At 33.6% G+C, this 18,605-nt stretch overlaps 3 protein-coding genes across 3 annotated transcripts in view; 1 reads left to right on the top strand and 2 right to left on the bottom strand.

The window, feature by feature from the left end:
- The window catches only part of LOC138321988 (surfeit locus protein 1-like), an 83,759-nt gene extending 82,177 nt beyond the window's left edge, over positions 1 to 1,582 (bottom strand). The window contains exon 1 of the mRNA XM_069266050.1: positions 1,442 to 1,582. Within this exon, the coding sequence (XP_069122151.1) occupies positions 1,442 to 1,444 (3 nt within the window). The 5' untranslated portion in view covers positions 1,445 to 1,582. The remainder of the gene's footprint in view (positions 1 to 1,441) is intronic.
- On the top strand, positions 1,115 to 5,012 carry LOC138321985 (uncharacterized). Its single transcript, XM_069266046.1, has 3 exons — positions 1,115 to 1,944; positions 2,878 to 3,118; positions 3,510 to 5,012. The coding sequence occupies exons 1-3, from the start codon at positions 1,262 to 1,264 to the stop codon at positions 5,010 to 5,012; spliced, it is 2,427 nt and encodes an 808-aa protein (XP_069122147.1). The 5' UTR covers positions 1,115 to 1,261.
- LOC138321986 (uncharacterized) lies at positions 5,001 to 10,183 on the bottom strand. Its single transcript, XM_069266047.1, has 3 exons — positions 9,582 to 10,183; positions 7,976 to 8,097; positions 5,001 to 6,615 (listed from the first exon to the last, which is right to left on the bottom strand). The coding sequence occupies exons 1-3, from the start codon at positions 9,689 to 9,691 to the stop codon at positions 5,333 to 5,335; spliced, it is 1,515 nt and encodes a 504-aa protein (XP_069122148.1). The 5' UTR covers positions 9,692 to 10,183; the 3' UTR covers positions 5,001 to 5,332.
- Positions 10,184 to 18,605: the final 8,422 nt, after the last annotated feature.

Raw genomic sequence — 18,605 nt, forward strand, 5'->3', positions numbered from 1 at the left:
AGACATGGAGAATACTATGATCCTTATGGAATACCTCCCTTCCATTTTGATTTTAATGTTTTTTTGAAACGGCAATGTAAAACTTGGAATTTTAATCCCAACAGAGTACAACATTTGAACTCTCTGGTTTGTGGTCAACATTGTATATATTACTTAATTCACAGAGAAATGGGAATCTTCAGTCTGATTTGTATGCCAGTACCAATCTTGTAGATAATTTTGTTGGAAACCTTGTCCATTACTTATTTTGATAGAAATTAGTATGGATTTTCAATACATGTAGTTATTGTAATTTAAAGTGTATCATTTGTTATCTATTGTAAATCTCTGATTGCATGTTTAATAATATTTTCATTATTTAAGTATCTGTTTGTACGTTTAATAAAGTGTTAACTATTGTAAATCTCTGTATGTTTAATAAAGTATTAACTATGGTAATAACTATTATAAATGCATATCTATATAATATATATTGTAAATCTCTGATTGCATGTTTAATAAAAGGCCTATATTCACTATTGTAAATATATGTAAGTTAAATAAAGTGTTAACTATTGTAATTCTCTGTTTGTTTATACATAATAAAGTGTCAAATAATGTAAATATCTGTTTAAAGTTTAATAAAGTGTTAACTATTGTAATTCTCTGTTTTTTTTATTTAACTCAAGAGAAATCTCTCAAGAAAATTGAAGAACCTGACAGAAGAATGACAAAACATGATAGGAAAATTTCTTTAACTACTAGCATGTTAAAGCAGTATTTAAACATGTTAAAAACCAGTGCTTTGATGTATTTTTAAAATATGGTGATTTTGGCAAATATGAGGAATTAATTTAGTAATAAAGGCATGTATGAAGGTTTAGCATGTTAAAATTAGTGTTTCAACATGTTAAGTATGTTTAATATACTGAAACCTGTTAAACAAAAACTAAAAAAAGTGTTGCAGTTAACTCCCTTGGATGACATGTCCGTGACGCTCTACTTTAACTGGCACTATAGTGGTTTCACTTTCACTTTCTTGTGATGCAACACATTCTGAGAAACTCATAGTTGTGATAGTACTTTCACTTTCACGGTTTTTCCAAGTAATGCAACCAATGTTTATAAAATCTGGTTTCCTCAAATTTCTCAGAATGAGGCTGAGAAAATATGCAAGATGGCAGCCTCTATGTGTTAACTTCTACTTAGGATATTATTGGGATTTAATGCATTCCACATACAGATACGTGCTATCGAGTTTTACATTTAACATCACAAGTTGATGCTTATAGTCGATTTCACGGTCTGGTGCATTATGGGAGCACTGGTGTGGTTCCGGTTTACGCCAAATATGGCGTCATTAGAAACGAACAAGGTCATAATACCAAAAACATTCTCACAGGTTAAGGGTCTATCGTATCGCGATGTATTAGTTGTTTGTAAGAATTTTAATATTAATTACCATAAAATAGGACGTGATGCCTTGGATATCTTGGTGTGTGAACAGTTAGGAATATCCACAACCGGTTCTAGGCCAAAGCTTAGTAGTTGTTTGTCCGAAGTAAAACCGAAAGTAGAGTGCCACTGTCTGGACAAGGAAGAACTTTCAGAATTTCAATCAATTACTCCTTCACTAGTAAATTCGCTCACAAACTGGACCAAAGATGCTAAATTGTTGCCAGACATTGACATTGGCCAAGTGAAAAAGTATTTAGTATCAACTGAAAACAATGAATTCTCGAAGGACAGTCTCAAAACATACAAACTAACTAGGTCATATCAGCATTTGCATGCAAAACATATCCACAGTGTTAAACTTTATCACGGGTCTCCTACATTTTGTGTGGTGAAAGCACAGTGTCTCCCATCTCAGAGTTCCGACAACAAGCGTGTGAAATGGTTGTATGCTGTCCTGGACAAGCAGACAGGAGAACCATATGGCGGATTTTGCGTCTGCACGGTTGGGTAAGATTTTTGTACCGCCCCCTATCGTTGATGACGTTTTGGTTTTTTTGCGGTGCTATTTTTAGAATACAGAACAGCCACAATAATCTATAAAAATTGAGCTGATTGTTTGTTATTTGTCATAGTACATCAGTAAGAAAAGAGATACTAAAAATAAAGTTAAGATTTATTCTGCTTCAGGATTTTTTCCCTTGATACAGCTGTTATTGCTGTCTTTGAAAATGTACCTGATAATTTCCAATTATCATTCAAACATCCTACAAGTTTTTTCAGGCTTTAATATAAGTCATGGAGTAATTCATGTCCAGATGAATGAAAGAAAGATGTTTTATATTATTTGGAATATTTTGGATACACAAAAATGACATGAATCAGGTGTAAAATGAAGTTACAGGGTACTATTGTACAATGTCCAAATAGCTCACAATATAAAAAATCATAAACTTCTTCCACATTAAATAAAAATGGAGCATCATGTGTGAGTATGTATATGATACTATCTAAATATTTATTACTTGGAGCCATAAATGGCACAACAATACCAGATCAGATACAATGTACATTACATTATAATAGTAATCATACATTACATATATAAATAATATGCAGGTATATTATATATATGAAACATGTACATTGATTATTTAAATAATCAAATAGATGGACAGTGAATTACAATAGATATGATAGGAAAAGAAAATGATTAATAAGCATAATCAGAAGTGACGGCTTTAACATTTACATGAAATGGCCAGTTTAAAATAAAAGGAAATATATTAACCCTGATTGTATAACTAAGGTTAAGACATTTACCTAAATTGCACACCTGAATACTAACTGCCCATACCAGAGAGATTTTTTTTGTATCACTAACATAAAACATTCTTGAAATACCTTGATCTAGCTTCATAATATGTTTTATTTATCTTGTAGGAGAACCCAAGTCTGCTCACATATTGGTGCCTTGCTATTTTTGTTATGTGAGATTGTTGCCAGTGGTGAATCCAGCCTCCCAGCTGATCATGATTATACAAATGCTCAGTCTTGTACTGACATGCTTTGTCAGTGGACTGATCCCAAAGCTGCCACAGTGACACCAATAACCTTCAGCAATGTTAGCTTGAGTAAAACAAATAACAGAATCAAGCCAACAGCAACATCATATGTGCCTCAGGTAAATAAATACTTCATGTACATGCATATTTACAACGTTATCAAGAAATATACACTATACATGCTATTGATTTTCTCATTTGGTTTACTTTGGTTTAAAATCCTATTATCAAACAGCCAGGGTCATTTAAGGACATGCAAAAGCCAGAATATAAATGGAAAAAACACCGACCAACAGTCAGTACTGGTGATTACCCATATGTAGGTTTTAAACTTGCAACATAGAGATGGAGCGCTTGTGTAATATTTCAGGATATCTTCATCACTCAGCCACCAAAGCTAAATTGCTATTTTATATTATTATTACAAAGTTTGGGGCTTAATTAATGAACATATTTAAAAAAAATTTTTTTTTGACAATTTAGAAGTAAAATATTAATTGATGATTGCAGGTTGCCCAAGATTTGACACCTGAAGAAAATTACAACAGAGTATTGAAGCTGTTGTATGATGTAAGAAATGCGAACGACAGTTCTACCATGCCACCAATTGTGAAGATAGTTGATATAGGGAAATTCCGGAGTGAACCGTTACCAACACCTATCATTCAGACATCTCTACCAACAATGTGCTTCGATTTTGACATTCCATACTCTTATGAAATAACTGTAAATTCAACTCCATTATCTATCTTAGATTTCCCACACCAGTCGTTCAAATCTGAACAAGATCTTAGTTATCAGTTAGAGAAGGATAGATTTACTGAGTCAATCATATATTCTAAGCATGAAATGCTAATGATTGAAGAGTTGACAAGGTCCCAGTCAGAGTCAGCTGAATGGTTTAACCAACGCAAAGGGGCCATAACTAGTAGTAGAGTTATCAAGATCATCAACTTCTACAAAAATGGTTCTAAAAACCCTACATCTATTTTAAAAGATATCTTACAGCACAGTCCTTTACAGGCAACGTTGTCAAAAAAAGTACCTTCACTTTCTTGGGGTGTTAAAAATGAAGATCGGGCATTACATGCCTTCCTTAAAGATTATATGAAAACCCATCATGCTGTGCAAGTATCTAGAACTGGATTATTTGTCCATCCCACATACCCATATATCAGAGCCAGTCCAGACGCCATCATAAGCTGCGAGTGCCATGGTAGGAGCCTTGTCGAAGTGAAATGTCCGTATGTCCACAGAAATTCCTACATTCCTAATGTAATATCTGAAGGAAAGCTAGAATATATCTCTGAAGATGGCACACTAAAGATAGGGCATAGCAGAGGATACTTTGAGCAAATTATTGTTCAAGAGGCTGTCACTAGCATCAACAATGCAGTTATGGTTATTTGGAGTAAGAAAGGCTACACTGCAATAGATGTTCCATTTGCAAGAGATTACTGGCAAACAACTATACTCCCCAGTGCAGTACAGTTCTTTAAGGAACAAATCATACCAGCAATCCTTATACCAACGAGAATCTCTGGAGAAAAATACACAGTTCCTTCAACAATTTCAGTTGATGTGTGTTGTAATCCTGTAGATGTGAGATGTCAACAAAGTCAGCCAGTCCTAAAAGTAGATGAAAATGTGGAGAGTATCAACCATGTGAAGAAAACTTTGATCGAAATTGACAGTGATAATGATGGTGATGATCATGAATCCATTGATGATGCTTCTGCTGATGATGATGGTGACAATGATGATGATGATGATGAGTGGCTTCTGGGATGCAAAGATTACTGCAAGGATGACAAAGCTCCAAAATATTCCAGGGTTAGAGGAAAATTGATAGCCTGTGATGCCAACATAGTTTGCTTGCCTAATTCATGGTTTCATCTTTATTGTGAAGGACACAGAAGAGTACCAAAGAGTACAAACCAAAGTTATGCCTGCAACAAATGTAGAAAGGAAATGCCAAATAAAGAAAACATGAGCTCGGGATTCTATACATAAGCAATACCACCCATTTATGTTGATCTGACGATATTCCAATTGAATCTAAGTTGATAACTTACAATGACATAGAAGATTTTAAATGTTATTGACATTGTCAGTCTTGAACCACTTGATTAACCATAGTGTTTTTCATTATAATTGATTGAGATCATCGTTAGTAACCCAATCAGGACAGCAAGTAAAATTAGGTATTGTAACTTTTTAACAATGAAAAGCATTACAGAAACACACTGCGGCTTTTACTGAGCTACAAGATGTTTGACTTAATAGTTATTGATTACTCCACAAATCACATAGTGTTACATAAGTGTACATCCTCATCGCTCTTTGATAATTGGAGACTGAAAATTCACCAAGTAAGCACAAACAGTTAAGACTTGTTCTGCAATGTCTTTCATTGAAAGTTTAAGTTCTCCGTCTAGTATATGATAAGTTTTAATTCTTTGAATCGCTCTTTCAATATGAATTCTGGTCTTGGATACTTTTTCTGATGTCAAACTTTCATCTGATGTTAATTGTGGTCTGTCTTGACCTTTGAATGATGGCATAAGCAGCTTCACACCCATGTCATTCATTATTCCCTCTATTAAGAACCCTCTGTCTGCCATCACTGACCCTTTGTTTTCCTCCAGATTATGAAGCAAATTCTCTGAATCTGATGTGATGAATTTATCTGAGGCCCGACCACCATACATTTTGCTGACATAAGTAACTCCCATTTGAGGACTTATTCCAACAAGAAATTTGTAGGTCATGTGGTGCTTGTAATTTGAGAATGCCTGCTTTCTTGCATCCAGTTTACTTGGATTCTGCACAAATAATTCAGTGCAATCCAGAATAACTCGTACATCCTGAAATGTTGACCCCATTGCATGCGACTGATTTTGTTCCAATATTTCTCCAGATGGCAGCTCACATAACAGTTTCAAATCAGTGTACATCAGGTTTACCCAACTGGTAAAGATAGACGAAATAGACCCAGTGGATACATTGAATCGCTTTGCTAGATCCTCTGTAAGCAATCCAACCTTCAGCCTTATCATTGTAAGGAAAAATTCTTCTTTGAGTGATAGCTTCCTGTCAGGTCCTGGCTTGTTTATGTATGATTTTGAAAAATTTTCACTTGCAATGGTTGACTGACCTTTCCAATACTTCAGAGTACGTGCCCTTGGTTCCAGAAATGCATAAACTGCCAAAAAAGTTGAATAATTTGGAAATCCCGTCCAGAATTGTACGTCCTTTGGGGAATCTTTCATTTCTTCAATATTTAGAAGCTGGATTTTCATTGCTTCATATCGTGTTTTTATCTCAGTTAATTCCTTAATTTTCTCTTCAATTTCTGGTAAATATTGTTTCATACTGTCATCAACTTCAATTTCTTTAGTTACCAGATAGTCATGACCTTCTGGCTGATCTGGAGAAAAGTAATTTGGTGCTGTGGTTTCTGACTTTTTCTTCTTACGTGGTGTACTTTGTTGCTTCAGATCATACTGAACAATTGGACGACTTGAAGTAGCACTCTTTCTGCTGTTTGGTTGCTTCTTAAAAGGGAAAATAGTAGGGACATATCCTGGGTGGGATGGGTCTAAACCTTTCTCACCTGCAAACAGAATAATTTCAATAATCAATTACATCCAATAGAAATAAAGTAGGTTCAAAATAATGAAATTGCATTGAATTGCATGATATTTGACTTTGTAATCATCATTTCAATTTCATGTATTCATTTATATGAAAAAAGGTAAAATGAACATCTTCTCTAACCTTTTTGCAGCTAATGTATTCATGAAACATTTGCAGAATTCTAGAACTGAAATTTTTTACCTTTACTAAGTAAAGCTTCTATGCCAATTTAAGTACCTAATCATATCATTAGAATTTTTTTTCAAATAGAAATTAGTTGAAATATATATATACCGTATTCAGCCCAATAAGCGCCCAGGGAGTTGAAAAAATTTAAAATGTAAAGGTCCTTAATAAGGTGAAAATATTGCTAACCTATACAGTTTTGTGTAGTTTCGGTCTTTAAATATGCCTAAGAAAATTGACATTGATGCCTTAAAAGGGGGAGGGGTGCTTATAATCTATTTGTCCTGGGCACTTATTGGGTCGAATACAGTATATAACAAATGTTGACTTTGATTAGCTAATTATATAAGAAACAGTTTGATTTACTTTTGTGAAGTATGAGACACACTCAGACTAGACAAATGAGAATGTACATTTACATTTTTCAAAAAGAAGTTGTAGGAATTTAGTTGTTTTCATTTAGAGTATATACATCAGAGTGATGTGATACTCATTCAAATTGCTGATGCATGGGAGTCATAAATACAAAATGACTGATTAAGTTTTAAATGGGTTTGATTTACTTTTGTGAAGTATGAGACACACTCAGACTAGACAAATGAGAATGTACATTTACATTTTTCAAAAAGAAGTTGTAGGAATTTAGTTGTTTTCATTTAGAGTATATACATCAGAGTGATGTGATACTCATTCAAAACTTAAATGAGTGTTCATTTCAGGTGATTTTATGAAACCATTCTGAAAAACTTTTTTATTTCAGAAACCTTAAATTTGCATGTTTCATGAAATCTTGTGAAATTAACATAAATTTAAGATACGTTTATCACAAAACTACCTGAACCCACATTTCAAAGAAGCAGATGGAGTATATACTTCAAATCAGCGGAGGCAGCATTTTTGTCATGATGTGCTCCAATCCAAACATCACGCCACTAATTACTGATATCAAGTTATGAAGTCACAATGGATTTCCAATTTCTAGCCAATGAAAAGTTCCAGGATATATCACACTAGTGACATATGCAAAACTATTACATGCAGGGCATAGTCACTAGAATATTTGAACATAGATCTAGAAAATGCAATCAAATGTAAAGATTAAAGTAATTATAAAATACAAAAATAAAACTACAGATTAAGTAAGTAATAACCATTGATGAAGTGATCCGAGCAAATCCTATTCCATGATTTGTATATCCATTGGTCTCTCCTTATGGCAGTCATCCAAAGCTTAAACTGCTTGCTTCCCTCTGGAGGAAATCTGTAGTAGCTCCTAAATAAATAAAAATAATGACAATTCAGAAGTACAGTGTCATATGCCGCACTTTGCATACAACTTTGGCACAATAGAAATTTATAAATTAAGGCATACAGAAAAGATAAATAACAAATATTATACAAATATCGACCTGTTTTCAGTTATATCACTTTCGAGGGTTGATAAATCACCGTATCCACCTGAAAACAGGTCGATATTTGTTTTATTATATGGCATTTACATGTTGTAAACCATTTGACTACATGTATATATATACACTCATTTCCTCTTCATGATATTGAGTAGCCCTTCTCCACGATACTCAAGAGTCCTGTTGAATAATTTCGAAGAGAAACATGAAGGCTGGTAATATCGATAAAATTGAGAAAACATCACGTTATACACTTTACTTAATTAATATTTGAAAAATCTGACAAAAATGCACACACAAATAATTAATATTGGCAGAGTCACATTGATTCCAGTAAACCTGCTGCTCTCCATTTACATCTCGCTGAATGATGACGTCACAATAGATTTTTGACGTCACGGAAATTCCCTTAACGCTATATTTGGTTACGACCTGGAGCCATTGGAATCTTATATCAACCTGTGAAGTGATTGTGACGTCATTTAACGTGATGTCACAATGCAAGATTTCTATATTTTGGGTACAACCTGGGGGTTCTGGAATCTTATATCAACCTGGGATGACGCCACAATGCATAGTTCGGAATTTTCTGGTGGATATCGTGTTGTACCGTGGTGGGAAAATCTAGTTTCAGCCAATCAGAAGCGAGCAAAACACACAGCCATATAATAAACATATATATTAGGAATTGATAGTCAGCCCCTATATATCATGATTCATACTGAATTTTCTAGTTCATCTAATCATTGATGTTATATCAGTCATACGATCAACCCTCAGGTACGTATGTATATATACTTCAGTATGTGCCACTCCTTGGATGTCCTCTCAGGAAATACAGTGTATCAAGTTACATAAAACCTCTTTAACTCAAAATCCAGGGAAACTGGTTAATAGTAATAGTTCAAGGAATTCTGGGTATGGGGGTCAATATCAGAGATTGGTCATCGACATTAAAAAAAACTGTATGAAATCATGACAAACTATACCTGTCAATGACATATGTACATTGTCACGTACACAGTTGTCAGTACGTATACCAACGTAGATGTTAGTGTTTGTTATATTGCTACTGTATGAAGTTGAACCCATGTATGATAATTTCCCAAATATTTATATCAAATCATTTATACAAATGATTTTCAACACTTTTTATAATTTATACCGGATAGAAATGGATAGAAATACATATTTAAAGTGCTGTAAATAAACAAATTTAAAGAGCCAAACACCGGTCTGACGTAACGGCTTAACCTAAACCACAGGCCGAGGCCCTGTGACCTAACCATGTAAGATGTATTGTACAAGGAATGGTTTCATGAGTTACATGCGTTTCATAAAAGTTCACCTTTTCTTTGTATCAGAACCACTTTGATTGTGGCATTCTGGGACACAACAGTAACTTCCTTCTCCCTTCTTACGTTTGAACCCTTTGAGGTCCGTGGTGCCCTCCGCCATGTTTACTCGATACGTCGTAGTACACCGGAACCACACCACGCATGGAATTATGGGATATCCATGAAAAACACTATTCTAAATATATGAATAACGTTGAATGAAAATGATTAACTTGACGTTTTCCGGAGATTGTGTTTGGACACACAATCAGCATTGTTAACCATTTTTAACATGCTAGCATGTTTAATAGCATGATAACACGTTAAAATCGGTATTTTAGCATGTTAAATCCAGTGTTTTAGCATGTTAGCATGTTAAAATCAATATTTTAGCACATTAAATCCATCGTTTTAGCATGTTAAATACAGCGTTTTAGCATTTTAAATAGCATGTTAGCATGTTAAAATCAATATTTTAGCATGTTAAATCCAGTGTTTTAGCGTATTAAATGCATAATGAGCCGTCTACACTCACTACTTACATGCCAAACCTCAATGACGTCATGAAAACTAACCCTGCACACTCACTTAACTGATATACCAAACCTCAATGACGTCATGAAAACTAACCCTGCACACTCACTTAACTGATATACCAAACCTCAATGACGTCATGAAAACTAACCCTGCACACACACTACTGACATCTCTGGATATACAAGAGGTATGTAAAAAAAAATCACATCGTCAACAGCACACAACCCTTGAAGAATATCTACAATGAGAAAAAATTCTAAATATATTTTATCATTAATAGCTAGAAGAAATTTAAGTCTAGTTGCAGAAAAATGTATAAATTTTCATCAAAATCTCGTTTAAGTTCCTTACGTAGTCATTTATTCAGAGCAAATATCGTAACAGATCAAAAATGTCATTGAGGCTTCTCAGTTGAAGATCCACAGCATTTCTTTTTTAATTGTAATTCATATATTGACCAAATAATCATTATATTTCGACAGCTTAACTCATATATTTCATTCTCTGTCAATTTATTACTTTTTGGAGATATGAACTGAGTGTACACAAGAAAACGAATTAATCTTCATGTACACTCAGCAATATATCAAAGATACTCATGGATTTTAACTTCGTCCTTCTATTATTATCATATGTTTCCCTTATCTGTTTTGCTCCCCACATCTTTCGGGTTTTGTATTTACACGTAAATTATATTTGTATAACCCTCCGATACTGACGACAAAAGAGAAACGAATGTGCAAAGGAAGCCTAGAGTGACCAGGAGAAAGCCAAACGAAGGAAAGGATTGTTACAAATTATTTCAAAGCGCGTTAAATATGGTGCAGGTTCAACGCACTTTGAAAAATGTTTTATTTTTTATTTTGCGTTAATATGGTACATATCAACGCATTTTGAAAAAAAAAGTTGTTACGTATGAAACAAATCTCATTACTTGAATACTGTGTAAAATTTAGAAACATCTACTAATATAGATATTTTTACAGATGCCTTTTATGCTTCAGAGTCATATGATAGAAATAAAATATTATTAAGATTATAGTTACATGTAACTTCATCTTTAGTCACATTATCTTTAAATCATAAGTATATTTCATAAGGAAAATTTGCATTTTTATTTCATTTCTTTATTTTCCTTATGAAACTTTATTTACCTTAAATATGTTGTAATATATACAGTTTCCTCTACAAAACTTATACATTCTTTGTAATTGTCGTCTTGAGAACTGATATCTTAATCTTATGGGAAATGTCACCACCTTGAGTATAAAAGTATTTTTGGGTTTGGTCAGTCTTATTAAGCTAGGCTTTTCATATTTTCTTCAGTACATAATCCTTAACAGAAAATTATACATCTGCTATTTACCGAAAAGCTCAAACCGCATTGACTCTTCCGGTCAGTTCTGACACCGAGAACAATTTTTATTGTCCGAGAATTAAAACAAGGTGAGCACTTGCAATTAGTCCCGGTCAAAGCCATTAGCATGACGTAACAGTATTAGTGACGGGTTGAGTCGAAATATTTGGGCGTAAAACCCCAGCTTACGTTTGACCAATCAAAGTTTTGTCACTGATATTTGTATTTTGAGTTAATTTTTATTATCCAATCAAATTCTCGTCATTTCGCGGACAGTCACTTTAAAGTGTCTCTAGTGCCCAAATTCATCACTTCTCTCTGGGACAGAATAAAGACAACAGTAAACTTAATCGGCTGTCTCCACATTATTATTCTCTTTATTTCCTCCAGTTTGAAGATTACATAAATAGAATAACATACATGTAATACAATATTCAACATGGCTTAATCTGTACAAAGAATAATGTAAGTGATGTGACAACTAGTTGATCATGAGTAGATGTACATACAACTATTTACTACTATCTATAGTGCAGTATAGTGGTGCAAAATAATTGATAGACAATAATATAATGATAATGATAATAGTAAATAAATAAAAAAGAATAATGATAATAATAATAAAAATGAAAAGCATGGGGAAAAATTAACACTTCAGTATGTATATATACACAATGAACACAATCAATTTACTACACATACAAGTAGTAAGAATAGTCATAATTAGACGTGATAACTATTTGAAAAAATCATTTAACATTTTTGAAACATATCTGACAGAAACGTGGCGAAATTCTATTATATCTATACTGTTCAAATCATACATAATTTTACCACCTATAAGTATATGAAATAATTGGAAGTCTGAATGGGAATGTAAGTATACGTTAAAACCGATTCCATCTATACTTAAAAGCTCACACCATAACCGATCTCGCACCTCTTCCGTAAATCCACACTGTAACACAATATGCGTATATATATCATTATACATTTTCCCACACCTATGACATAAATCTAATTTATCCGTCTCTGGACTTCTTAAATCAACAACTAATGACATTATATTGTAGACTGATGTTCTAATTTGCGGATGTTTTATCAATAATCTCCAAAATGTATGAGGAAACAAACTATCATGGACCAAAATAAATCTATTAAAATCACAATCACTACGCATCCTTTCTCTCCATGCTCTTTCTTCATATAAATGTACATTATACTTTACTTTCGCTTTCCTTGAACTCTTCACTGGAAACACACCATTTGATAAATATTCTTGTAAGAACTTGTATAAATTGTATTTCTTAAGAATAATTAATATATCACTTGTAAAACCATAACTGTACATATCTGATCCCATGTCTGACATAAAAATACGAGTGAAAAATATCTGATATGACATACAGTTTTTATCGAGGTTACATAATCTACCAAAAACATTAATTTCCTCATGTCTATATATGCCTCTATACTGAACCATCCAAGAAGTCCCGTACACATATCCGTACGAGTTCTTGTATGCAATCCTTGAATTGATTTTAAAATAAACCTCTGAGCTCTTTCTAGCATAACAAGTGCACATTTTGGAAGGCACCACAATTCACATCCATACAGGGCAGAAGCATATACTTTTGATTTAATTACTTTACACACAGTCAAGGGATTTAAGGCACACGGATGCGCACCGCTTCTTATTAAACTCATGACACCACTTTTAAGCTTATTACAAGCACGCACTGTGCGTTCCATACTGTTACATTTATTGTTTAATATCACACCAACGTGTGTGATGTCCTTAACTATATTGCTCATAGAGATACAGATTTCTAACAACACAGTTTCGCTTCTGTGTTCTTGTGAAACGCATTATTTTACCTTTAACTGCAGAAAAAGTGAAGCGCCACCTTTTACTGTATAAATCACATATATCAAGCATATTTTGTAAACTTTAACGCTGTGTACTAACTAGACATATATCATCAGCTTATGTTGGTACGTTGATTCTTAAATCTATAACAAGCGCACCATAATTACAATTTTCAATCATGTCTAATAAATTATTTATAAAAACTAAGTACATTTTGGCAGACAACGCACTCCCTTGTAAAATCCCTCTCTCCATCCGTATCCATCTTGAATTCAAACCATTAAACATAACCCAACTTGTTATATCAGTATATATTGATTTCAAAATATGCCATGATTTTGACGTTATACCGATCTCATTTAGTTTATATAGTAACCCATCGTGCCACACCGTATCAAATGCCTTATTGCTATCTAGGAAGGCTACATAAACATCTTCCTCTCTTTCCAGGTTATAATTAATCATTCCTGTAAGTTAAATGAAGTTAATAGACTACATAGGCCTTTTTGATATGCTGATTGATGTCATTCGGAAAATTATTAGAATTAAGAGCTGGTTCCAATCTCTTGGCTAAAATCATTTCAAATACTTTAAAAATGACTGGTAAAAGAGTTAATCCCCTATAACTATTAGGACCATCTTTAGGTTTACCGCTTCCCTTATACAATGTTATTATTGTGCCCATTTTCCATTTTGCTGGTATGTAACGATACTTAACTACAGCATTAAATAAATTTGATAGATGAGTATACAACACCACATTCCCAAATTTGATGTTCATAAACAAGACTATCTTGACCCCCTGACTTATTGATCTGTAACTTATTACAGATGTTCCTCACCTCAGATATAGAAATGGGTTCCTCTAAAAACGTGTCAGCTTCGCAAGGTTTACTTTCAATTTCCCTTACTTTACCTGAAATATTATCTTTAAAACTGTCATCAAAAGGACTACTGTAATCATTCTTAAATATATTTTCAAAATGTGATGCCCATCTATCAACAATGATCTTAGGGTCTCTTAATGTTTCCCCATTACATGTAAACTCTGTTTGACAATTCCGTCGTTTTTTTGATTTATTCCTAAAAAGATACCAAAACATTTTTTGATCTATTTCACTTGATTTATCAATCTCTGATAACTGATTAGACATATAGGTTTCAAACGCTTTCCTCAACGCTCTCCTGAATTCTTTCTTCATAAATTTGTACTCTTTAAAACTTTCTGAGTTCATATCTCTCAGTTTTCCGAAAAACAGATAATTGGTCATTCCAGTAAGGTTTTAAATAAGATTTGTACACTTTAATTGGAATACTTTCTTCAGAAGATTTAAATATTGCATATACTATCTTATCATAATATTTCTCTATGCATTCGTAACTCGAGCAACACCCTGGTTCGATATCGTCAATTTCTATACTACTAACACAAGACAAATTCTTATGTAAAACTGCTTTGTAAGCACTATGGTCGACCTTCTTCCAATTGAACCGAGTATAATTGTTATTGTATGTACTATAGTCACGTGTGACATTAATTGGCAACTTTACTGAACTTAGTACTGGAACATGCTCCGACAGGTTCAAATCATTTTCATCTAAAATAACTGCTGTCTCTACTAAGTCTACCATACTCGATTCAACAATAATATGGTCAATAAGTGTTGAATTTCCAGTCTGAGGGAAGAAAGTACTATTTGGTCCTATACACTTAGCTTGTACATTCACTGATATTAGATTACATCTGTTTAAAAATTCTTGAAAAATGTTGGACCTTTCATTTTCAACAAAATTACACTTAGGACATGGATTTTAATATTCATATCTCCCATAAAAATAACCTTGCCTCTTTCAGAGTATACTGAATATAAACATTCTAGAAGCTCAACGTGTTCAATGAACAACTCAATACTTCTCGAAGAAGCTGGCATATAAGCAACAAATCAATAAAATACAAGATCATCTGACATAGTTATCTCAGCCCCTACTATCCGTGGACTATCCACCTCAATGGCTTGGACAACAAAAGAGGATTCTTTATACAAAAGAGCAACACCCCCTCTGATGTTACATCTGTACTTAAAAGGATCTAACTCAAAAACATGTTTGTCAATAACCCCATACCCAACAGATTTGAAAGTATCCATAAATGACATGTGAAAATCACGTAACCAATGTTCAGATATACCACATAAATTAATTACATATTTCTGAAGGCAATCTATAAGATATGGTGTTCCTGACATAATACCTTCAATGTTCCAACATAATGCATTAATGTGCTCATCCATATCTGTGTTCATTTAAGAAAACCTCACGTGGCTGCCGTTCCCTCATTCCGATTCCCTCGGGCCAGAATGATTCGTCACATATAATGTTCGCGTCCTCAGCGACTACATTCAACTGAGCCGATGCTGTGTTTTTCCATTGCTTCTCGAAGTATCTTAACAAGGTAACGCACATATTTGCCTCCTCAAGATAGCACCGCATTGCAGCTTCTGAGGATATTTGACGGTTTATCCCATGCACATAAAATCTCCTGATTTTCTTCCTATGGTGCTGCTGGAATCCAACGAATCTTTTTGCCATCGGATTACAGACAGACGATGGAAAATGAACCTTTATCGATTGCTGGGTTGTTTCAGCGTCATTAGAAGAGTCGATGCTAGTAGGACGCTTCTCCTTCTGGGGCTTCGATCTCACAGTGTCGCTCCAAGCGGTGCGATGAGTATCGTTAGCAGGATAAGACTCATCAGTGTTACGATCTGTTCCAGGTTTTTGAGAATATGTGGAGTGTTCCTGGATCGGTACACTCTCGGTGAAACTTCCAAGTTTTTCAACACTAAGCACATCAAACCTATTGGAAGTCTTTACTGTTGGTTCAGTGATAATGTCAGTTAATTTGTCACGTGGAGGCGGAGTGTCTTGTCTTGTCACATTGCGTTCATTCTTCTTCTGTATGTCTTTCTTCAGTTTGTCTATCTGTTTCTTTAGCCCAACTACAGAAACCGAACAGGACTTTATTGAATCCCTTGTCTCACTGAGATCGGATTCATAGCATTTCGTACAGTTAGTCATACGATCTGATTTCATCGTCTTTTTCACTCTTTCCTACTTTCCACGCCATTAAGTTGGTCCGTTATCAAATCTCTTTGCTATGTTCTTGATATCTGTTGTAGCCTCTGTCATTTCCTTAACGTCAACATTCACTTTCGTCACATGTTTCTTTATATTTTCTATTTCTCTATTAGTCTTTTGCTGTTCGTCCTCAATATACTTAATCGTTGTAGAACCTTCCTTTCGAATCTTTTTATTGTCAGTTTTCAGTGAGTTTATTTCCGTTCGATCTTCATTTTGCTTTAATTTGCTCTAATTCAGCGGCAGACTTTTGCAGCGTTTCACAAACAGTTTTACAGTCTGTTACGTCAGTCAGTACATGTACATTATTTTATAAAGTTTGTAACGTTAGCCAATATGCATCAATACTTTTTAGTTATTTTGTATCACGTCTCAAGAAAATACAATCATATATTTGAAATGTTAAATGCATTATATTTGACATTGAATTAATTCAGATATGATTTTTATATATTTTTTAATGTAACTTACAATGACCCTATTTAAGCGATCAGTCTACTGATTTTTCCGTATTATCTGTTTTTATGCACATGTTGTGAATGAGAAATATTTAGCGAAAACTATATCAAATGCTTTGCATAATTTGCTTGTATATCACGGCACTGATTATTCATCAAATTAAACATTGGTAGTGTGCTACCTACTCTAAAAGTATAGCTGTTTAGAGTTATCGCCCTTTGGTTAAATGCTGCATCAGCAACTGTAAACATGGCAAGAGGTTTCAAAATATCCTTTATTCACAACTACAGATATTCTGTCCTTGTTCGACATGTATTTCCTTGTTCTGGTACCTGTTTGTTTTATGCGTAATTGATTATAACCTTCTGAACCTATGATTTATTCAAATCAAAGCTTATTATATTTGAATATTGCTTTTCGCCCATTCACCTTCTACACATGCAGATTCTGATATCTGAAATAACCATTGCATTGTTAATAAGCTGCATATATAAATACTTGGGTTCAGAATGTTATTATATTTCTTGCCATACTTATTTGATGTGAATACATATTTTATAATCTGAAACTGAGGTACTGTCTTAGTGTCAGGTTTTGAATATTATAATACTTATGCTTTTGTTTGTGTACATATAACATTATCTTTGGAAATTGTCTTTTGTGAATCTAAAATCCTATTTTTGGAATACTTTATGAGCTTGAAACATTTTGTTAATGAGAAGTAAGCACATTCAAAGGTCAATTATTTCAAATTAAATAAGCATTCATCATAAACATTTATTCTGTTTATGAGTTAAAATTAACTATTTTATCACAAGACAATGATTATGTTTTGTGTAATTCAAGATATTTACAATTCTCATTTTGTTATTTTGCTGAAGACTGAGGCATTAACAATACCTCTCACTGCAAGTGAACTCTACCACATCTAATTTCCCCCCATTTAAATATATTGATTATTCCCCTTTGTTCAAAGCTAAAGCCTTGACCTTTGAATTATTGTAAAGTCTTAATTTAACAAGACCTTAACTTATGTTGGATTAATTTCAATGTGAATACAGTTCATTCATTTATTTTAATTCTACAATTGTTAATGTTCAAATAATCCTTATCATGTCCTTGTCCATTATTTGTAACTGACAATTAATCGCTATTAAGTCAATTGTCCATGTCCATCTTAACCTATAACTATGATGTTTTGTAATGATTTATATTTTGTATTATGATCACTTCTCTCTGGGACAGAATAAAGACAACAGTAAACTTAATCGGCTGTCTCCTCATATTTTACAGAAACAAAAAAAAAATCACCTACAGAAACTACATAAAATAAACACCGAACACACAAAACGCGGTGAAAGCTTGGTGGAGAAACCAAAGATCCCGGATGCCTCGACACTACCCTCCAGCTAAATATGGAGTAGGAGAATGCCCGACCCTCAGAAGTCATTCGACAACATCTGCAACATCACCTGTGATTACAACAACAACACCTGTGATTACAGCAACATCACCTATGATTACAGTGGCACCACCTGTGGTTTCAACAACAACAAAACAGACAACACCATGAACAGCAACAGCCGTTGCCAAAACAACACTATAATCATCAATACCATTGGTTGTTATGTAACGAAAAACTAGCACTCTAAGCAACTTGGACTTAATAAAAAT

The sequence above is a fragment of the Argopecten irradians genome, chromosome 4 (genome assembly GCF_041381155.1).
Source record: "Argopecten irradians isolate NY chromosome 4, Ai_NY, whole genome shotgun sequence".
NCBI lineage: Eukaryota > Metazoa > Mollusca > Bivalvia > Pectinida > Pectinidae > Argopecten > Argopecten irradians.